The sequence below is a fragment of the Lissotriton helveticus genome, chromosome 6, assembly GCF_964261635.1.
Source record: "Lissotriton helveticus chromosome 6, aLisHel1.1, whole genome shotgun sequence".
Taxonomy (NCBI): Eukaryota; Metazoa; Chordata; class Amphibia; order Caudata; family Salamandridae; genus Lissotriton; species Lissotriton helveticus.
The window spans coordinates 1,393,922,689-1,393,946,671 of NC_136067.1; the positions used below are offsets into that span (position 1 = coordinate 1,393,922,689).

General features: G+C 42.1%; 1 protein-coding gene across 5 annotated transcripts in view; it reads right to left on the bottom strand.

The window, feature by feature from the left end:
• The window catches only part of IPCEF1 (interaction protein for cytohesin exchange factors 1), a 572,159-nt gene that overhangs the window by 73,758 nt on the left and 474,418 nt on the right, over positions 1 to 23,983 (bottom strand). For all 5 annotated transcript variants that reach the window (XM_078649174.1, XM_078649178.1, XM_078649177.1 and 2 more), the window contains 2 exons: positions 10,199 to 10,275; positions 3,613 to 3,961 (listed from right to left, as the gene is read on the bottom strand). In XM_078649174.1, the coding sequence (XP_078505300.1) occupies positions 3,613 to 3,961; positions 10,199 to 10,275 (426 nt within the window). The remainder of the gene's footprint in view (positions 1 to 3,612; positions 3,962 to 10,198; positions 10,276 to 23,983) is intronic.

The window sequence follows — 23,983 nt, forward strand, 5'->3', positions numbered from 1 at the left end:
AGCTGTGGCGTAGAACACGTAATGGACATTTACGCAAGGAGGTAGTACTTAGTAAGTAACTAGTAGAAAGTACTCCACTAGATATTTTGTGAGAAACAATGGACTGTTTTTGGATAAAGGGGCATGTGCGGTTTGTTCTGGTTCAGTCAGTGACATGGCTTCTGAAACACCCACACAGACACTCACAAACTCAGGCACTCGCACACCCACTCACAGACCTACTCAGACACTCACACACCCACTCACAGACCCACTCATAAAACTACTCTGTCTCTCTCACATGCCCTCATAGACCCACTCAGACACTCATGCACCCACTCACAGATACACTCAGACTCTCTCACAGACACTCTCCCACCCTCTCACAAATTAACTCAGGCACTCTTGCACCCATACACAGAACCATTCGGGCACTCTCACAGCCACTCAAATACCCATTCACATAATTTTACACCCACTCACAGACCTACTCAGACAGGTACACCCACTCACAAACCCACTCAAACACTCATGTGCCCACTTACAGACAACTCAAACTTTCTCACACCCGCTTACAGACCTACTCAGAGACTCACACACTGACTCACAGACCCACTCAGAGTCTCACACACCCACTCACAGACGCATGCAGCCACTCACAGACGCATTGGGATACTCATGCACTCACAGACTGACACAGGCTCATGGAGGCACTCAGAAACCTACTCAGACACTATCACACTCACTCACAGACCCATTCAGATCCTTACACAACCACTCACACACCCAGTGAGACTCTTATGCAGCCACTCCCAGCCCCACACAAACCCTCAAACCCCCACTCACACACCTATTGAGAAACTCATGCACTACACACCCACTGAGACACTCATGCACTCACTCACACAGTCACTCTCAAAGGTTACAGGTTACAAATAGGAAATAAAATTAAAGAAACCTTAGAAATTCACTTAAAAAAAGAAAAATTATAGGGACATTATAGTTAGGAAAAATAATTAAAAGAACCATAGCAATTCGCTGAAAAAAACAAAGGTTATAGGGACGTTATAGTTAGGCTCAGATTTCACTCATACAAAACCAGTGAAATTCAGCAGTTATAGTTACCTGAGCTAACTATAACTTATGCCTCCGCAATGTACTGTTTATGACTTCACATATTACTTCACTCATGACATGGTCAGTGACATCACTCATGACATCTCAAATGACATCACTGATGACATCATCCAGTGAATGTAAGTATTTTGTAGGAGTTTATGATTCTTAAACATATATACTAAGCTACTACAAAAGTTAAATTAGTATACTAGGTTTCCTACTAATGAGTGATGCACAGGGGTGCCGCTTAATTCAGCGCCTCCGCAGTCACACTACCATATACACATATGTTTATTGGATTAAGGAAGAAGTCAATGCACTTTGATTTGTTCTCAAAGTTGCTTTCTTCAGCTGCTCTGATTTGGTACCCAGGACTTATGCACTTTCGGAATAAGGTAAAATGTAACCTGGGGTTTTTGTGTCTTAGAAAGTTGATTTCATTCCAATTCAAAAGTTCTTTTTCATGACAATTTTTCAGTAGATCTGCACGATCATTATTGACCTTGTGGTATTCTAGAGTAGTGATCATGCGGTAACATGATGTATCATTAAGATGTTTGTAAGCTTCTCTGAAATATAGATATCTATCCCACAACATTACATTGCCACCTTTATCAGAAGGTTTTACAATTACATTAGTCATAGCCTGAAGTTTTACCACTGTTTGTCGTATTTCCATATTCCATATATATATATATATACACATACATAGGTCTCATCTCCTAATATGCACACGAAAGTGCTACTCCAGGCTGAGTTTTCAAGTGATCAGTTTATTTCAATTTACAACAAGGGGTGGTGATGGACAGAGTCTCTGAATTAAGCAGAGTACTCTCACCCAGTCAAGAGATCAGGGCTAGATCCAACACCGTTTTTAGCTCATTGCACAATCCCAGTTTCAGAACCTGGCTGTATGCAAATTAGTCTGTCCCTGGCCCAGTGCATCATGGGAACAGGGCAGACCAGACTACAAAAGCCAATTCTTACACTGGGAAGGAAACAAGCTTCCGGGGACAGGTTTCTGCCATTTCAGGCGTCTTCGGCCCGGCTTGCTTTAATCCTGATGGTGCAATGAGCAAGGGACTCACATCTGAGTATACCCTTCCACGCTTAGGGTGGACAAAATAATTTACAACAAGGGGTGGTGATGGACAGAGTCTCTGAATTAAGCAGAGTACTCTCACCCAGTCAAGAGATCAGGGCTAGATCCAACACCGTTTTTTAGCTCATTGCACCATCCCAGTTTCAGAACCTGGCTGTATGCAAATTAGTCTGTCCCTGGCCCAGTGCATCATGGGAACAGGGCAGACCAGACTACAAAAGCCAATTCTTACACTGGGAAGGAAACAAGCTTCCGTCCATCACCACCCCTTGTTGTAAATTATTTTGTCCACCCTAAGCGTGGAAGGGTATGCTCAGACATGAGTCCCTTGCTCACTGCACCATCAGGATTCAAGCAAGCCGGGCCGAAGAGGCTGAAATGCCAGAAACTGGTCCCCGGTAGCTTGTTTCCTTTCCAGTGTAAGAATTGGCTTTGTAGTTTGGTTTGCCCTGTTCCCATCATGCACTGGGACAGGAACAGACTAATTTGCATACAGCCAGGTTCTGAAACTGGGATGATGCAGTGAGCTAAAAAACGGTGTTGGATCTAGCCCTGATCTCTTGACTGGGTGAGAGTTTTCTGCTTTATTCAGAGACTCTGTCCATCACCACCCCTTGTTGTAAATCAGTTTATTTCAAGGCACAAGAAAAACCTACGTGTTTTGGTTGCCAGCGCAACCTTGGTCACGATCACACGCCATATTGTTTTTACAACATAAAAAGTCATACCCGGAATGCATTGTGCGGGCATCACAAAGTTTCATATATTTGCTCCATTACATGGGTGCCATCTATCAAAGTGCAAATAGTTACATGTAAATACACATTCTCTGCGTAATTTAACATGCTAAAAATTGTATGTAAACAATACTATATCATTTCTTTTCATTTGAAATTACCAATTTGTGTCAACAAAATTTGTGTCAACAAAATTTGTGTCATCAAAATTTTCATATTTACATCTTAAGTCATAAACGGTTTTAAATAAAATTAAAAAAACTACGGAGTATGGGAAATATGATAAACAACAAACAGTGGTAAATCTTCAGGCTATGACTAATATAATTGTAAAACCTTCTGATGAAGGTGGCAATGTAGTAAAAACGTGTTTAATTGCACAAGTTACACGGGATGCGTTTCGGCTGACGCCTTTCTCAACGTTTAGCCGGCATGCGCCATTCAATTCATTATAATCATAGCTGATTAGTGAAAGCAAAACCAATTTTCTAGAAATACTACTCACACCCCCTTTCGTTATAAGTAGAAATCATCAAAATATGGTATCTTTATTACTAACAGCTGAGCTAAAGATGAAAATGTGGCAAATCTGTTACCTTTATAACAGCATAAGTGAAAAGTAGAATATAGACCTCTCATAGACAATTGTGAACTATGTGAATCAAGACCTCTTACCTTGTGCCTCTTCTGATGCTGGCTCTTCAGTAGTGTTCAGCGTATCCATGCAGCCACCGCGTGCTGCTGCGACTGTACTGCATACCGTGTTCTGGGCTTTGCAGTCTGAATTCACCAACCTACTTTCTATTACTGTCTCACTATTCTGCATTGAAAGTTCTTTACTGGATATTGAAGGCCCAACCATATCTTTGGCAGAAGAACAGCTCACAGTGTCAATTGAATATTTTTTGTCCAGGTCAACCAGCCTGGATAACGAATTGGAACTCCCAATCACAAGACTGTCCAAGGAAGAGGAAGAACACGATGCTTGGCTTGAAATAGTTAGGGAGGATGTTAATTGGTGTTCCTGTGGTGCAGAACAAAATAAGGAAAGCAAATCACTCACAAACATTTGCTAGATTGAGGTATCATCAGAGATATTCTTTGAGGAGCACCAGTTAATGTCATGACACATTCCATGCATGGTCTTCTCTTGGCTTTACAGCTATGCAGAGCATTAGAAAACTAGCACTAAAACAACAACCAGCAACACTGTTGTACGACAGACGTGAGGAGGGCACCAGATACCTTTTTATCTCTAATTGGATATTTGCCAGTTTTGGGACAGTAACAGAAATACCAAATTTGCTTATCAATTACTAAACTGGTAATGGCATACATTATCAAATGTGTTGCTCTGTGGATGGTTATTGTCACCAAACATTTGCTATAAATTATTTTTCAAATATCTCTTGATGTACCTGAAGAAAACATTTGGGCCCTATTTACAAGGAAGTAATGCAACCCGTTGCCACAAGTCATTTGGCTGCACCGCGTTGCATTATTTCCTAAGCAAAGAGATGCATTGTATTTACAACAATATGGCGTAACCCTGAGCTCTCCCCTGCGCAGGAGCACAATTGGCTGCCATGCGCCATGGTGCAAGGGTGCCTGCTTTGCGGGGATGATTGTTTCTGAGGAGGAAGGGACACCTTCCTGCACAAAAACAATCATGAGAGGTGTTTTCCTCTTTCTATGTGTGCTGCAGAAGGCAGCACACATAGAAAGAGGAAAAAACGAGGAGAATTACAATTATTTCTCCTTGTTGCGCCTCCTTACTCCACCTCTGGGGAGGCATAGGTTTCTGACGCATTCCCAGGTTTACAAAACGTTGTAAATCTGGGAAAGCGGAAGAATCCATGGGTGTTGCGTGTGAACACCCACAGCAACACTCACGTAAAGTGCTGCGTGAAACGGGGCCATATTTACAAGGACACGAAAAGCCACGCAGGCTGGCTTTATGTGTCCTTGCAAATATGGAGTGCCACACTGTGCCGTTGGTGCGTCACAAAAAGTGGCGCACCGTCAGCTCAAGGCGCTTGTAGTTATGCCCCTTAATTCTGCAGGTTTAAAAAGGATGCTTTAACAGTTTGCTAGGCAAAGGCAGGAATTTAAATGTTATTGTTTTGTAACTTCATTAACACTGCATATTTTAAGCACTGTAGGCACTTCATAAGCAGATGGTTTGTTTTAGATTAGACCTATCAAAATAGATGCCCATGATTTGCAGCTACACATTCGTAAGATTGATACTTTACCCAAACTATAGATTTTGTAACCTTCCACCACACCTCGTCAAACTCTTCCTCCAATAGGGTTTGAAAATGCCTCATGAGAGCAGAAACACAATGAATAAATACTTTAACTATTTTGGAGAAATATTTACTAATGAAATGTTAATGATAATGTTTGAGGAAAGGATTGTAATGTATGATCTTACCACATCATTAAAAATAAGCTGTTTTAGTCCGGTTACAAAACTTTGAATATCAAAAGAGATGGGAGATATTCCTACCTTTGTCTGTGTCTACCAGTCTTTGTCTAATAGTTTTTCCTATCTTTCTCTGAGTATGTGTTTGTCTTTATATAGCAGTGTGTCTAAGTTTGTTTCTATTTTTGGGTCAGTCTTTGATTCTGTCCTTTGGCAATCTCCACCTATCTCCATCTCACTCTAAAAAAGAACTGTTGGAAAGTTGCTATTTTTTAAGATAAGGACTTAACTACTCCTGCTCTCTATTGATTACTGCATATGGGCCATCACTGAGTATGTTTAATAACATTGCCCATACTATCTGAGCAATTACAGGATTTTGAATAGTGGCGAAAACATTTAAAATAATTAGGGGACTGAAAAGTCCCTCTTGGGAATAGCTGTTGCGCATTATAAATCACTTATCATATCATATCAAAAGTGCAATTAAATAAATTAGCGAAAATGTAGACACATAATCCTTACAGTTACTAATAAACTGGGAAAATCACCCTAGAAATTAAGTTTTCAGAAAATCATTCTTCAATTTACAGCCCGATTCCGATCCAGTTCGGAAAGCATTAGGACCGAATCGTGTCTGGAATGCTTTCTGGAACACTCGGACCGGAGGAGTCCGACGGAACAAGTACGATGCATCCGGATACGATTCGGTCAGACTCCCATTGATTTCAATGGGAGCCTGTTTACCTAACGTGTACACAGGCTCACATTGTCAAAAGGGGTGGTTGGGGATACTCGTGCACCCTGTGGCGGACACCCCATGGTGCCTCCCGCACTGTTCATGGTTCGGAAGAGGGGATCCATTGGTACCCACGCAGGCCCGATTCGGAGGGCACCAGGCGAAGAGGGCCTGCTACGGTCCCCCAAAGACCGATTCCTGCAGCTTTTTTGATCCGGGCAAACCGAATCGGCAAGGCTGTCCGAATAGTTCATCGTACTTGCTCACTTGGAAAACCTAGTCCATAGAGCTGTATGATTCAGCTCTGGAAGGCTCTATCTCTACGAATGCCTTTCGGAACTGATTCGGTCAGCGCTAAGGCTTTCAAGACATCGTACTTGGTCGTTCGGTACTGTAAATGATTCTGTCCGAAACAAGGGCTCCGGATCGGTTTAGGTAATTCCAAATGCGATTTCGAGCCCTTTCCAACAAGATCGGAATTGGCCCCTAAGTAGTTTATTGAATCAGATTTTAACTTGGGAATGTTTTTTTCATCATCTGGTACAGTATTATTGCTTTGTCGCCATAAGTGGGAAGGGCATGTCCAGACGTGGGTCCCGTGCTCACTATGCCACTGGATTCTAGCTAGTCTGGCTGATGAATGGTGATACCCTGAACCAGTCCCAGGAAGCTTGTTTTCCAGTCCGGGAGGACCCGGCCAGGCAATTCGGGTTGGACTGATAACATGGGGAGCTGGGTCAGGACTGATTTGCATATAGCTGGGCCCAAACTGGAGTGGTGTGGTGAGCTAAAAAACAACAAATTTAACCCAGATCTGTGATTGGGAGTGAATGTTTGATTTGTTCTGCATTCCGTCCATCATTTGTGTTTTTTGCTTTGTCACCCTAAATGGGAAGGTTATGCCCAGAAGTGGGTCCCGTGCTCACTATGCCACTGGATTCAAGCTATCCTAGCTGATGAGGGGTGATACCCCGAAACCAATCCCAGGATGCTTGTTTTCCGGTCCAGGGTGGTCCTGGTCTATCAGTTCTGGCTGGACCATTCCCATTGGGAGCAGGGTCAAGACTGATTTGTATATGGCTGGGTCCAAATTGTAGTAGTGAGGTGAGCAAAAAAATGATGGATTTTAACTTAGATCTGTGACTGGGGATGAATGTTTGATTTGTTCTGCATTCTGTCCATTATTTGTGTGCTTTTTACTGTATTATTAGAGTCAAGGTCAATCAAGTCAAATGCCTGCATAGGTTCATAAAACTGTAGTTATTTTAAGGTACAAACTAGATTTCTATGGCATTGCTAAACTTTCTGACACAAATTCTGTTTTCTATTTTAGAAATTTCTTTTGCACGGTGTTCGCATATCCTTTTGAATTACTTATTGTGAGGACCAATTTTTCCCCAACAAAATCTCTTTTGCAAAACACTTCTGCAACATAAACATGGGTATGGTACACTGTTTATTGAACACCTAACTGGTTTCAAGTTTCAAACTTGCTTATGGATGCATGGCTGTGTTTTATTAAGTAGCTTGAAGTTAAACTTGGGAAATGCTTCTTACACAGCTTTTCAAGGCCTGTTTCATCTCTTAGTTAGACACAACATATATCTTGTCGTACTCATGATCTAGGAGAAATTCCTCATGCGATAAGAAAAACTGCTAATTTTTAATTTCTCCAGCGTCTCACTTAGTAAATTGGTGTGACCATGTTTTCATTCCATTTATATTGAATCGTCACATTGCTCATAAGAAGGATGAACCCTAGATACTAAAGAACCGGAAATACTGACACTTACTCCTAGATGCTAAAGATCGATAAATGCTAATACGTACTCCTAAAATTCTAGCTCCTGGCCTAGCAAACTTTGATTTTGATCAGCTTCATTACACTAAGTGACCAATAGATTGTTTCTTTGAATTATATCATGAATATTTATCTGTTGTAAATTACCTTGCTTCTCTATAGTTAAACTGCCAATATTTATAGCGTTCTCTTTTCTCATATAATCATTGTCTCAGGTCTTTGAAGCAAGAGGTCCAGAGATTTGAATAAGCCTGGATCTCTTGTGACAATTACATTAATCTACTTACAGTTAAAACACACTGAAAATAGTAAGCATCTAATCCCCATCAAGCTAAGCCCAATATGTATCCCGACAGCTAAAGTGTGCTGGCAATTGTTCTCTCTGCTGCATCCTTGGAAAATCCCATGGCCAATTCTCCTGTTAGTGGATCCGCCCAGAGATATACCAAAGTTGCACATTGTATGCTGTGGTGCAAAGTATGTTAGGGTGTTTTGGAGAGTAAGTGGGTGTATTTTTTGCAAAGTTTAACCATTTTTATGGTGTGGTGTTAGTGCAAATAGTGTTGTGAGTAGTGAAGAAGTGTGCAATGAGTGATGTTTCACTTTGTGCTGCGTAGGGTGGGGACATGTCATTTGTGGTGATGTACTGTGGTGGAGGGGGCTTATTGTAGAAAGTGTGTTTTAGTGTAAAGAGTGTGTGATATACATAAGGTTAAATTGTCTGATGTTCTATACTGGAAACGGAGGATGAAACAGACCAATCACAACACAGCAAAGTGGTCATTTTAGAACATTGATAGGCTCTCTGTCCAGAAAGATGTCGCCACAAATATCTTTAACTACAGAACAGTGCCAATTTTTGTGTACGCAATATAAAACCACAGCACATGCATGCAATTGTTTTAGCGGCAGGAAAAACACTTTGAAAAACAGTCTTGAACATATACGCGCCAAAATACATTTCAACTACTAAAGACTTTAGTAGATCAAAATACAATAACCTTACAAATGAAAATATTTTGCAATGAAAAAAAAGGTATTCGGGGTCAATTTAAAAATATAACACAACCATGATTATTTATGGCAGAATGAGTGTGGGAAAATGGAGCAAGGGAGTCAGAGCTGCAACAAGGCCTGCATTTCAATACTTGTAACAATGGTGCAGTTTAGCCAGTCATTACACAGCAACATGGCCATTTTAGAACACTGCAATGCTCAGTTCAGAAAGGTTTATCCATGAGGACCAATGCTTAATTTGTGCAGGTGTTTGCGGGTGCTCAGCACTGGGACATATTTCTTAACACCATCACTTATTTCTGACACACCTGTAGGCTCTTTCTATCCATGAGAGCATATCAGCAACAGAGTGTAGAACTGTAATACACTTTAAAAAAAAATAAGAATGCCAGCTCACCTAGGCCATTCTAACAACTTTGGGTGACATGGAATTGTCCAAATTGTCACATTTGTTAGTGTGGCGGCCAGTAGGTATCATTAGCACTGGATTGGCACCGATGGCTGGGGCAGCGGCCAGGTGGTCAAGCTGAGGTGGTCTCAAGTTAAACAATTGGGTCCTAGCACTTTTTTTTAAAACATCTTAAGCCCTGCCAAAGAACATGTCCTAAATAACCATGGCTACCTTTGTGCAAGCAAGTGAAAACACATGCAAGGAAAGGTTTTAGCAACAGAGGAAACACTTTTAAACAGCACAATCTGAATTGTTTGTGTCTCGAAATATTGATGTGATCAGTACCACTTGTGAAATGGCGTAGTTACCAAGACCGTTTCAGCAATATTATGTTCAAATATGTAGAAAATGTAAAACTGAGCATCTGGAACTCTGAAAGTAGAAAATGTAATACAGAGTATCTGGAACAATAAAAAAAAGTACCTGCGATTAAAAGTAACATCCCTTTGGGTTAGGGTTATAACCATTAAATGAAAACCTTTCTGCAAGGATTGATCTTTGACTGTACTCGCTCTTGACTTGATTTTAACCAATTCAGCTTTACATTTTATGATCATATCTGTATAATTTGTGTCTGTATAATTTCTAGGATCTAATATCTAATTGCCAGCTTCTGAAAATGATCTTCGTTTGTTCACATTTTTTAAATGTCTGCTTGATGGAAATTACACCATTTGTACATTGCATGAATACACAAGTTGACACCACTTTGAAACCAGAAGCCATGACACCACCAAGAAAGAGGAAATGTGACTGGAACATCAGTACTTTCCATAAAAAGAAAGCATGGCAGCCGTTGAACGGGATAATTACTGTAATACCAACCAGCTGATAGAGGTTGGAAAGGGGCGGGCCCTCCGCGGATATTTCTGGCTCGTCCTGTTCACTCTCACTCCAGCATTCTGTGGGAGAAAGGCGGGGCCAGAATTAGTCCAGCAATTAAGCACAGGCCGTGGGTAGCATCTCAACTAATGTGTTTGATAACAATTACACATATTCCTCAATAAATGTTTTCAAGCCAAGCCAGTGGAATTAAATGTGACTAATAAAGCATGATATATAGGACAACTGTACAAAATAACAGGCCTTTCACTCATTTATTACTACAGTGCACAGGTCAAATACAATGTTATTTACTACAGAAAAGCTTAACTCCATACAGCCCTGGAAAATACATGTTACAATTGCTTTACAGGGAATAACAGTCATCTGGGCACACTTTGGGGGAAACTGGATTTGCTTCTTAAGAAATATAAACCGCCACGACATTCCCGGTCGGAGTGGGAACAGAAACCAGTCCTGGTAATTCCGCTCGACCGGCCCGGTGGGGGGCGGGTGGGTGCTAGTGTCAGGCGCTGCTGCCGCTTTTGTTACAGGGGTCGACATTGTAGCACTGCTGCAAAACTGGCCCCCAGTAACAAAACGACCGACCACGGGCCAAACACGACCCCCTCCCTTCCAACCCACCGGTAAAATGCCTGGTGCCCACTACAGCCAGTCTGGCTATAACAAGATTAAATATATACCTCCTTTATTCAGTTGATTATCCAATATATAATCCCAATGCCTATTGGTACTAGAATTTTTCTAAAATGCACCTTGAGTATCAAATCCAGAATATCGAGGCATGTAAATACTGAGGGCAAAATATCGAATTTAAATATATTTCAATACCTTTCCACATACATGTGCCTTGGAGATAGATATCGATACCTTCAAGGCACGTAGATGTGGACTCAGAAATAGTAAACCTATGCTTCCCTATATGTACTTACCTTTCTATATTATGCCCCTTGATATTCTGTCCACAATATTCTTGTATGTTGATATTCTCGGCTCGGGCTCGATATTCAGTAATACAACTAAACTTACTCACTCATACATACCTCCTATTCATGCCAGCAATGTTGTCAGTGTTTAATTTATAATAGCATCAGTGCTTTTAAATGTTGCAATACCGAATACTGTGAGATAATGGTTTTCGGTCGCAGTCCCCCCGCACACTTTTTGTCTGGCTTATGATGCAAATTTGAATTTAGAGTACTGGGTCCCTGCTGTCCAGGTTCCCTTTACCAGTGTTCTTTCTCTTAACCAGATCTACAATGGGCCCTTCAGGCCCCCTTTAAGTCCATGGTAAAAGGTACATGGGTACCTAGGGATTTGGGACTGAAGAAGGTCCCCAAGGGACCTATCACCTAGACCATGCAGACCGCCACTGCAGCATGCATGGCCTGGTGCAGACAAAACAACAAAGTCGACAGGGCACACTGCCTGTGTGCCATGCCAACTAGCACTGCTCAAGATGTAGGTAAGTCATAGCAGGCCCTACCAGACCTAAGGTAGGGTGCACTGTATCAAAGGTGTGGGTATATCTGCATGAGCAGATATGCCCATACAGTATTAGGATATATTCCTTAATATTGTAAGTGCCAGGGAAGCCATAGAGAGTACATGGGCTGGGAACTTGAAATCTTGAGTTCCACAACACTATGATGGCTGCACTAAACCCAGGAGTGTTTGATACCAAATTACTACATTAAAAAAACCTACACTGATGCCAGTGTGGGATTTATTAAACCATGTACCCAGATGGCTCCTGAGAGGTGCCCCCTGGAAACCTACTGACCCTGGTGTGGTCACTGACTGGCTTTAGGCAGCCTGCCACATAATACACATGTTTCTGGACACCTGGGTGGAAAGCCTCTGTTCTCTGGGACCAGAAACAATGCAAATCCTGGGTGGAGGTGTCACACCTCCTCCGCCAGGATGGGTTCAGTGCCTGAAATGGAAGCATCAAAGGCCTGCCGCCATAGTAATGACCCCCCAGCCTCAGCTACTAACAGCAGATGGCAGCCCCCGGTTTACACCCACACTTTAGATGAGGAAACTTAGAGAGACTAGGAGGTGTTCCCACCTTTGCCAACTCCACTCCTCAGGTGGAGGAGGCAAAGTTAAGTACACTTTACAGTCCCCTCCATCTTGAAGATGAGCGGATCGTCAAATCAGGGATAGGACCATGCCCACTCCCTCAGGAGGGTGGCATTATAAAGGGTGTAGTTACCCCAGGTGAGGTGCCCATTGGCCCTACCTGTTACTCCCTTAAACTGCGCCCTAAATCTAGTATTTAGGAGGCTCCCTCAGACTTGAGGTAAGTTACCTATGACCTAATAAGAAGGATTAAGACGACACCATGCAGTGATGCCTGAAGACGAATCTGACTTGGCTCCAGCTCTACTGGCCTGTCTCGAGTTTCCAAGACCCTGCGAGAAGACGATGCCTGTCCTGCAGCCAGCGACTTCCAGAAACCAGAAGAAGACTGCCTGAACTTTGAAAAAGACCAGAACTCCTGAGGACAGTTGTTCTGTCCCCAAGAGACCAACTCACAGGACTTCGGTGCCCTTCGAATCCGCGAGTCCTGCCTACTCTGAACCCGATGCCTTTGACCCATGTACAGGTAGACAACTGACCCAGAATAGGTTCCCCAGCGATCCTGACCTTAGTTCCAGCGTTGGGAGACCCTTCCTGGACTCCACCATGAGGCCTGAATCCAGAGGCTCCCCCTGATTGCGACCGCATCCAGTAAGAAGACTCAAATGTCTAAAGGCACCCCCCCCCACCCGAAGGCCCTGGCCCTTGGTGAGCTGACCGGATGGTGCCCCTGCGACCCCCTGCATCTATACTTACCTCTGCTGTCTTTGGTCTCCCTCCTACAGCCTCCGGTTCGATGCATGCTGCCTGTTTGTTGAAAACAAAGTCTCCATTGAAAAGCAAAGGACGATCAATGCTAAAATTGCACCCTGCACCCGGCTGCCCCTGTGCTGCTTGTGGTGTACGTTTGGTGCTGCTTTATGCAACCCCCCCCCTATTCCTGACCTAACCCCCAAAGGTTGGCCACTGCAACTAGTTTACCTACCTTCAAACTGTGTGGCTTCGAGCACCTCCAGTCTCCTTTGAAACGCATTGGGCTGAACTTTGATCTTGACCTCTGCACCCAGCCACCCGTGTGCCATTGGTGGTGCAGTTTTGGTACTCACCTGACCCTTGCTGACTTTTGGTCCCGAAGATTGTAACTTTAAGTTACACACTTACCTGTATAACCAGATTATTGTTTTTCTCCGTAGGATAACATTGAACTGATCAGAAATTGCAGTGACAACTTTTGAAAGTGAAAAGTATTTTTATTTGAAAACGTGCTTACCTTATATAACGATCTTGTTCTCAAAATAAAACATAAGCAAAGCTTATTTTTATCAAATAGGTGTGGATCTTTTTTTTGAGTCATGTGTCAATTATTGGTCATGTCTGTACAATAAATGTCTTACACTTTTCTGCCCTAGGCCTAAGACTGCTCGATAGCACTGCGACTAGTGGAGCATCTTGGGGTCTGTATTGACCCTGTACACTTTTGGGGAATCTCTGGACTCTGTGAATAGTAAAACCACCTAGTGGCATACCATATACAGAGCCAACGTCCTACAAATACCAAGGCTGGGGAGTCTTGAATCCCACTCATGCCTTTTTAATGGACTATCGGACACTACCTGCCACTTTATCTCACTCGTCTAGGTCCTTGCTTTCTCCCTTTGCACCCATTTTTCTGTCTCTCTCTTTTCACGTCTTTCCCTTTTCTGTGTTTTTCTCTCTCTTGCATTCCCCAAAATTGAGTGTGGTGGTCCCCACCGGCAACCACCAGCTCTATTAAGCACAGAATTGCATCTTTCTGTATAGTTCTTTTGTTATTTTGCCCTTCTCTGTGGCTTTTTATTTATTTATTTACGTTTTGATCACAACTCATATTATTGAGATATAATTGTGTAGTGTACCATTGCTATATGCTAAAGGTGCATACTTTGCGACAAACTCCGCTTGTCCAAGTTACTATACGACTATGAGGTTTGTGCACGCAGAGTGTCTTTTGTTAATTCATCTCTCTCTCACTCTCTCTCTCCCCTGCCCCCGCTGCTGTAAGAACGAGTACCAAAGTAGGAGGATTAAGTGGTAAGGATGCTAGAAAATTAAAGGCTGGTCTGATTTGTGTGTGTCCTCCCTTATGACAACCCTAAATTCTTTGTGTGCATGCTGTGCCCTCTTTCCAGGCCAAGCAAGCATGCAAAGGCAATCCAGGAGCCCTGATATTCACCATCATTGGAAACTGAAAATGTGTGATTTATAGCATTGCATGTTATGGTTTTCATGATGGTGGAGCCAAAAGCAGCACTGGTTTTGGATACACGCTCACAGCAGACCAGGCACCTGTAGAAGTGCCTTCAGGCAGCTGCCGAATTTAGCACGCTCTTTCTGATGGCATTCCTGTGGGTGTTCTTTATGTATGAGCCCACCAACTAAATAAAGGTGTCATGGAAGAAAACCCTAATGTCCTCTCTGCACTGGGATACAAATCCAAGCACAGGGAAGGGGACATTAGTTGTTATCCCCGGGAGTCACGGTAGGGATCTTTAATTTTTGGGGTTTATCTTTAGGGGAAATAGAAGCAATACGGGACGACTATACCAGCGCGCCATGGCAGATGTGTTGCCACTATTTTACTCCCACAAAGCATTTCTTCCCCAGGATGTAGGATCCATTTTGAGGGGAAAATGTCCGCCCACAAGGTGTCGTGTATTTCTATAGGTTCTGAATCGATCCCCCTATTCCTGACCCTATTCTGGTTAAACTACCTAGCTAGTTAACTAACAGTCAGCCCATGAGGCAAGAAATCCCCCATGATGCAGATACCGTTATCTGACGCAGTCACACTACGGCACAGGAACGTGTTATCTGATTAGGTCATAACGCTTGAGATCTAATTAGACAAGCGACATTCCTCCAGCCCCTGATAAGGCATACGACGTTCTCATAACAAATCAAACCTATGACAACCTGGATAATCCGTGCGGCCATTGTTTTGATTTCACAGAGAACTTTAGTAAAGAATGTGCTAACGAGCAAGTCGTATGACATCTTTATTGACGTACCTATGTCCATCCTTACGTCAATCCCGGCACCTTTAAGGTATAAATATTGCCGACCTTGCCCTATGCAAAACACACGCGTGGTGACAAGACGGAGCAGCCATACTTGCCGAAGCCGAGAGCAGAAGCAGACCCCGCAGGCAGCAGCCCCGCCTTCCTGACGCGCTGAGAGACGCGCTGCTATCTCAAGCCGAGAGACCCAGCACCGGCGCTTCCGGGTAGCCCTCGCAGGCAGCCTGGAATATCGAGAGCAGAGAAAGAGATACCATTCCTCATTCATCCTAAATTCCAGGTACAGAACTGAATAACCCCTCCTAGAGAATTCTTTAGTTATTCACTTGGCAAAAACAAACTTAACTTAAACTGTAACTTTCTATTCCCGCCCACGCATTAGACTTAGGTCAGGTACACGGGGTAGGCGTATTTAGAAACACCAGTTGAGTACGTTTAGTCAAATGTATATGTGTATGTAAATATATTTTAATCATTTTAAAACATCATATGGCTCAGAAACCATATCAATGTTTTTACAGTATTATTTTATACTATTGCTTTTAATGTATGCACTTTACTTAACTATAAGTATTGCAATAATATCGATCCATTTCTCTTGTACGAGAAAAGAGACTGATCAATAAATAACATCTTTTATTGAACACGCCCGTCTCTTCCTTTTCTCTACATTCTGATGAGACTAAGAATGCACGTACTGACTGAGTAAAATAATTGCCTTGTGCTCACACGACTCTCGAGATTGACTCTTGATTAGGGGAGAGCAAAGTTGTCATGTTCTATGGTTGTCAGAAACTAAATCCCTTCTTGTCTAATCAGGGGAGTTAATCCTTCCTTGAACATTCGAGAAAGTTTCTAGCGAACTCTGAGCTTAGCTGGCAAACCCAAAAATTAAGTCTAGTATCGACAGTAGTAGACCTAGTTAACGTCTGGCCTAGGCCTTTACTGCTGTAGGTACTATTCCAATGCGCAGAGCCTATTGGGAAAATAGGAGCTACACTACATGGCGCCCAACGCGTTTGGAAAGGGCGATAAAACTAACGTAAGACATTTAGAGTAACTCAGTCGTGCTTTCTCACTCAGACCCCTTTTCCCAAATACTCCAAAGACGTCTGAAGTGGGTGAAAGGTTATTATATCCTCCAAAACCTCGCAGGAGGGAACTCCTATGTATGGTTCTTGGTCTAGTCAACGTTGAAGGATAAAACAGTTCCAGAATATTGTGCATCTAATCTCTGTTTCCATAAAGAAACCTGATCTGCAAATAAACATAATACCATCCTGTCAGCAAAATTGACAGCGATGAAGAACGAGAGGTTACTAGATTAGCTACTGAAATAGCAGATGCTGATGCTACCATGCAAACAGCAGACCCGGATATAATACTCATCCAGGTCGCCAAAAGGAGATCTATAACCTTAAAACTTATAGAAAATGGACTGACACCTAGAGGTGGCACAGTCATATTCGTAATCGAGGCACACGAATATCGGCAGACAGAGGTATACTATACATGGATACATTTTCCAGCAGCTAATACTGTAACAAAGTACTTCCACTATTACAAAGTAGAGGAACCTCCTAATGAGTACACTCCTTTTGAGGAGGTGGAAGTACCACTCAAATTCCAAGAGCATTTGCTCTTATTTGATGGCGCCCTAATACATAACAATCACATTACAAGGCTCGGTCCTTTAGGAAGACCAGGAGCAACGTGGCCGGTCCTAGCCGGATACACACCACATCCAGACATCGAAAGAATGCCTGCAGCAGAGCTGTTAATACAGCTAAAACAACTACTAAAAATTCACAGACAATTAGTTCAGTATGTAATGCGGACTTCAACAATTCAGCCAGCGATTAAACTTCCACAGCTGACCCCTCACCAGGGGAACACAAATAAAATTACACCACAGAACATCCAATCCTGCCTAGGTAAAGTCCCAGCAAAACGGGAACAGATACCATTCTGGTTGGCACAGAAAATTACCCAAATAGAGGCGGTGTTTCCTGACACCACCCCATTAGAAAAACACAGGATTCTGACTATATGTCTCCCAATGGGAATCGCACCACACATTGAGGACTGTGACACTTGGGGTACAGTCTTTGCTTCCATCTACACAAAAACGCACGGTGTTCCATCCATTTCGGTAATACCAGATGTGCTAAAACAAATTCAAGATGAATACGGTCCAGAACCTGCTTTAACTCTTGGTATGAAATTACTGAAAGACTTCAAGCAGGTCTCGGCTATATTACTAGCCAACATAAAGGGTGAAGCAGCAAACGTGGCGATCCGCCAGAGGTTAAAAGAGACAGATATAGCAGACCAACCAGCTGAAATTGCCAGAATCATAGAAAAATCCTATGAAGAACTAGGCAGAGATAGTCTAGGTGGAATACCAGTAAAACCGCAACTGACTACAAGTCCAGAAAAAATGTTTTTTAATAATAATAATAATTCACCAAAAAAGAACTGGGATGGGAACAAACAATCCAATCCTAAAGAAAAGAAATTCCAGTCCAGAGGAAGGTCTCCTAGGCGAAGAGAGAAATCTCCAAACCCGAGACAAAGGTCACCCCAGAGTGAACCCTCTGGGAATAGATATAACCTTAGAAATAGGGATAATATTAAAAAACCTGATAGATATCAAGACATTGATACACGTCCCTCTCAATCTTTTCAGAATTCCTCGCAGAAATCGGAAAGAAGAGGACGATCAGAAGAGCACGCCAAGTCCAAAGACAAGGAACCTGCTCAACTGAAAAAGAAATCACAATTTCCAAAAAAGAAGGTAGCCAGTATCAAGGTAGTTAACAATGCCGAGAATACTGAGGACACAACTGAAAAACGGAGAGTGGGCTCAGACAATGCTAGACAGCGCAGCAGAGGTGAGCATAGCTCGCAAAGTCCTTATGAATCATCTGGAGACAGTGGACACGAATGAATACCTTCAAGTGGAAACTGCAGATACCAGAGTTAGCAAGCCCCACAAAATATACGAGATAACATTACGTATAGAGGGAGATAAGACTAGGAAAATTAGGGGACTATTTTGGGATAACCTCTCCAAAGGCTATGACATCCTTCTAGCTGAAAAAGACTGGCCACCAGAGTTTGTCAGGGAGTGCCCTCATGGCGAAGAAGTAATTATGCCTGCCTTCTCGAATCAAATACCGATTCATAAAAAATACACACTTGCTAGAAAGTGGGCAGTGGCCTTAGCACCTGCTTTATACAAAAATCATGTAGGATGGGATGAGGATTCTCCTCCTCACAAAATCCAGTTAAAATCACAACCTACTGCACAAAGGCAGTACCCAGTTAAGCAAGAAGCTAAAAAACAAGTAAATGAAATACTAGATCAGCTAGAATACCAGGGGGTGATTGAAACTTGCACCTCACAAATGAACAATCCTTTGTTTCCGGTCTCCAAACCAGACAATTCATATCGTCTAGTTTTGGATTACCGACACCTTAACACATGTTGCAAAACTTTTGCAGTGCAAATTTCACACAGTGCTGCACTAATGAATAACATAGTGCGCAAAAAATACAAAACTACCTTGGACATCTCCAATGGATTCTTTTGTCAAAACATAGCACCAGAGAGCAGATATTTAACTGCATTCTCAGTAAATGGCACTCAAAAACAATTCTGTCGGTTAGCCCAGGGGTACAAGAACAGCCCGGGGGTATTCTCAGCGAGAGTAACAGAATTACTACAACAATATGATGATGAAGCATTATCTTATGTCGATGACATTTACTTAACAGATGATGACTTGGAGACTCACTTGAAAAGAGTGAACACCATAATACTTGGTTTCGCTGCAGAGGGTTACAAATTCAACTTCAAAAAGTCCAGAATTGCCCATCTGACGGTCCTATTCTTAGGATATGAGTTATCAAGTGAAGGCAAAAGCCTGGCAGACAATTTCCTAGAGAAATGTGCCGTAATCCAAGCTCCTAAAACACTAAAAAACCTACAGTCAATTCTAGGCTTCCTAAATTTCGGAAGAACTTACATTGCAAATTACGCAGAAAGGGTCAAACCCCTTTACGATCTAATTAAACCAGATTTTAAAAGATCCAGTTGGACTCAAACACACACAGACATTTTGAGATCCTTACAAACAGACATGCTAATTAAGACAAAATTAGAAACACGTGATAATACACGCAACCTTGTGATCCGAGTCATCCCAGGGAGATGCGGATTCACATACCTGACCTCTAATGAGGGAGAAAAGGTACCAATTGCATTCAAATCACACTTGTACACAAAAGCTGAACAGAGATTCAGCAACAAAGGAAAAATTGTTCAAGCAGTTCAAACCGCAATAGCTAGAGAAAAAGACATAGCTGACGGTAGACATATCACAGTCAGAACAGCTGAATCAGCCTTTGAGGCATTAACAACACCGTGTAATTTACCAACAACAACATTGGATCCAGAATGGTTACAATGGGTAAATTCAATCACAACGGACAAAGTATACTACTTCTTTGATCCAGAACTAGAAGAATTAAAAAATCTAAAATATGAAAAAACGTATCCTCTGCCAATCGACATTCTGCCTCTACGACATTACGCCTGTGTAATCTATACAGACGGACATGCTCAACCCTCCGTTTGGGGAGAACATGCATACAATCCCACATGTGAGATCACAAAAGAAGTGTGGCGCGGAGGTAAACTAAGACCTCTATTAACAAAATCACACTCAGTAGAAACTAATTCAGAACTGCAAACTGAAATAATAGCTTTGAAAATGGCGCTAGATAATGCGGATCGCGAATTCCCGACACTTATAGTGTCAGATTCATATTTCTGCGTCAAAGCATATAACAAGGATTTGCAGACATGGATTCAGAACGGTTACAAAGATGACACAGATGCACCAATAAAGCAGAGACTTCTCTGGGAACAAGTAGCTCTTTTGAAGAAAGAACTACCAAAGACTCACGTGACTCACTCACTGAGTCATCAACGTGATGGCGTTCACGTTGTAGGGAATTCATTGGCTGAGACAGCCGCAGCGGCAGCCACTAAATCGGCTCCCGTAGATCGGAAAAAGCGTACATTAAAATACATTGACGGTGAAACATTGCTGGCGGTGAAAACGTCATCAAAAGGCGACTGCTCAGCGTTACCGATCAACTATCCACTCAATTATACATACATAATCGATGCAAACTCCGTCCCTTTTGCTCGAATCCCTGGAGTGGGGGATAGAGTGATTCCAAACATGGACAGGAGAAACTTGTTAATCGCAGACGCACACATGGGCGAGGGTCACAGACACCTTAAATTAAAAGATTCTCTGGAAGATTTACAATCACGGTACTGGTGGCCAGGCATGAGCCTCCATCTTACCATCTTTGTAAAAAACTGCCCAAACTGCAACAGAGATCGCAGTGGGGAGAGAAGCAGTTTAATACCTCGTCGTATCAAGGCAGATAATATTACCAGCAAAAAGAATGGCTTGCGATTAACATATACAGGCTAGTTCCCACTTATAATGTAGATCCACAGCACTCGGCTGACGTCCGGACTATTATACAAGATTTGCGAGTCTAAATGGCATATACGCTAAGAGCATGCTACGTTCGACCATTTTTTTTCTTTTTCTCAGGCAATCCAGCCTGGGGGGGGAAAGAATGGCCAAATGAGCACAGCCCAGCGGGAATCTTCTCACTTCCTTCCTGAGGGTATGGGATGGTGTAAAGAAAAAACCAAGACAGAAAGCAATCTGTAATAGAAAGGATATTAGGTTCGGGAGCTGGGTGGGTCAAACATCTAATAAGTGTCCAACGTAGTCTAAATAACTTGCCAAGAAATTCTCTGAAGGGATTCAGTCCGTACGAATTATTATTCGGAACTAGGATGTTGATCTCTGACCTTGATAGTCAGACTTCAGTGGTAATAGAAAAAAGCTTTGATGTCAAAGACCGTTTGGCTATTTTGCAGGACTTAAACAAAACAAGAAAAGACCTGAGCAACATACAGTTGAAACAACAGCCAACAACCACTGAAGAATCACCACCTGTCCCAGCAAGACCTGTCTGGATTCCAAAAGTCGGGGATCTAGTCAGGGAGAAGATCGCGGTAAAGAAGGAATTTGGGCCTTCTTACAGAAAAGCAGTTCCTGTCTTGTCTGTCAACGGGACAAGATCAGTTGTACTACCGCCACTTGCTGGAAAAAAGGAGAACCGAGTTGTATCCATCGACCTGGTAAAACCACAACATGTGGCCGATAACAAACAGTAGGCCAAGTGGACTCCCAATAAGTAGCAGAACACCAAGGTTTGCTACCAGTACAGAGGTCCTAACAAAGAGGCTCATCACATTCGAAACGCCTACAGAAGAACAACAAGGACTATGCAACAATGCAATAGAACTTAGACCTCTGAAAACCCAAATAAAGACATTTAGCAGAGACACACCAATCTATACTGAAGTACCAAGTGAAAATGCAAGAAACAAAAATCCTGAACCAATTGGAACAATTGACAGAACTGCATCCGGTTACTTCATCAACTTCGATGATTCCTCTAAAGGTTTCAGCGAACAAAAGACACAGCCTTCATCAAAATCCTTTAAAGAAAAAGCGAAGGAACTTTTGAAACAACTAAAAGAAACATATCTGATTTCTCCATGGATTGAATTTTGGGTGGGTTTTGGTGCATTTATCCTCATACTTTGGCTCATCATGGTATTTACTTTGGGACGCTTCATTGAGGGAAAATATGCTAAAATGGACACAGCAAGTCAGAACATCAACTTGGTCCTCAAACCACACACATCTTCACACATCGAGAAACGAGAACTTTCTTCAGAACTTTCTTCAGCCAACTTCACAGCAATTCCAATACCTGGTGGGGTAGCCTGGGACAACACTGACTATGAAATTTATGGTCCGGTCGAGATCCTGAAATATCCACACCAAATTAAGATCTCTTTGAGTGACTTTGCAAAACCAAACTCATTTGCTGATGATTGGGACTTTGAAAGTATAAACAATATGATGTCTGACTTAGTAATGTCTGCTAAATTTACAAAACATGATTATTTGCAAGGTTCTACAAATTATGATAGTATGTATTGCTATAACCACTATGGTAACCATTTCTTGCATAAATCTGCACAACCTAGAAATGTTTTAAATTATAATCAATGGGAACATTGTGCTACACCTCCAAAAGGGAGCTCTAGAACCGTTTATGACAAATATTCATACTTTCAAGGTTTTAACACTAGTAATGCTGAAACATTTTATTATAAATTGTCAAACAAGACAGGGACCAAAACCATGATAACCAACACAAAATTGATTTATTCTGATTCATTCTTTGAAAAAATGAATACTTTTGGATTCGATTATTGGGACAAAAATGTTGATTTGAAAAGTGTTTGGGGTACAAAAGAATGGCAAGTACAGGGTATAGAAGCTTTGTTTAGAGCCTGCATGATCCCAGAACAAATGATATTTTTAAATGACACTGTTCAACAAACCACCTGTCTTGGCTTAGCCAAAATCAAAGATTTAAATAACCCGTCTATTCCAAAGCCAACAATGTTTAGCAATAACTCTGATACAGATGAAGAAATAGACATAAACCATATACTTAACCAAAACAGAACACATCCTGATTGGAAACAATGGTTGATCTGGCCCACAGATACAAATAACTGTCAAGATAGATTCCTGAATAAAACACAGGGTTTCAAAATGACCAGGCCAGACCCTAGATATCCCCAAAGACATCACCCAGGGATAATAACAACCTACAGTGTGGGCAAATTATGCCTTCAATGGCTACAGTCTTCCACACTGCCTGAAATTAAGCAACACCTAACTTTACTTACTGATGGTGCTGACTTGCGTGATTTCATAATGGGACCACGCAAACAGCGTCAAAAGCGTTTCATAGCAGCCTCTGTATATGCAGCATACAATGAGGCCTGGAAGGTTACTCAAATTGAAACAGCAGAGAGAATACGTGAAATTGATCGTATTAATTTGGAAAAATCACTTTCTGTAGTGGACAATGGGTTAATGACTCTGTCCTCCAGAATTTTTTCATTGGACAGCATTGTGTCTTCAGCAATCGATATATTATCGCAAGACTTACTGTTATTACAACATGGTCAGTCACAATTGCGTTCTATTGTACAGCTTGGCTGGACGTTACAAAACCTGCGTTCTGGCTATGTGCCTTGGCGTTTAATCAACACAACGTCACTATTCCAAATCTTTAACCTTACTGATAGACAAATCGGTATGGCGCAGAAGGGTGCTGATTATACAATCTTGAGCATTGAAAAACTAGAAAGATTACCGTTGACAATGTCAGAACGACCTGTCAGTGAATGGATAATCCACGGAATCATAAATATTCCAATCTCAACCTTCAGGTTTCAATACTGCCAAAAATATATACAGGCTGGCATGTACGAGAGATTGGGAAAGGGGTACCTTAAAACAACTTGGAACCTGCCCTATTCACATGCATGTGTCAGTAACAAAGGACAGAAAGTGTTTCTTAGTGGCAACAATTGTGCTATGTCACTAAGCGGCACACTTCTGTGTAACGGTATTAGTTTGCACGGAGCCTG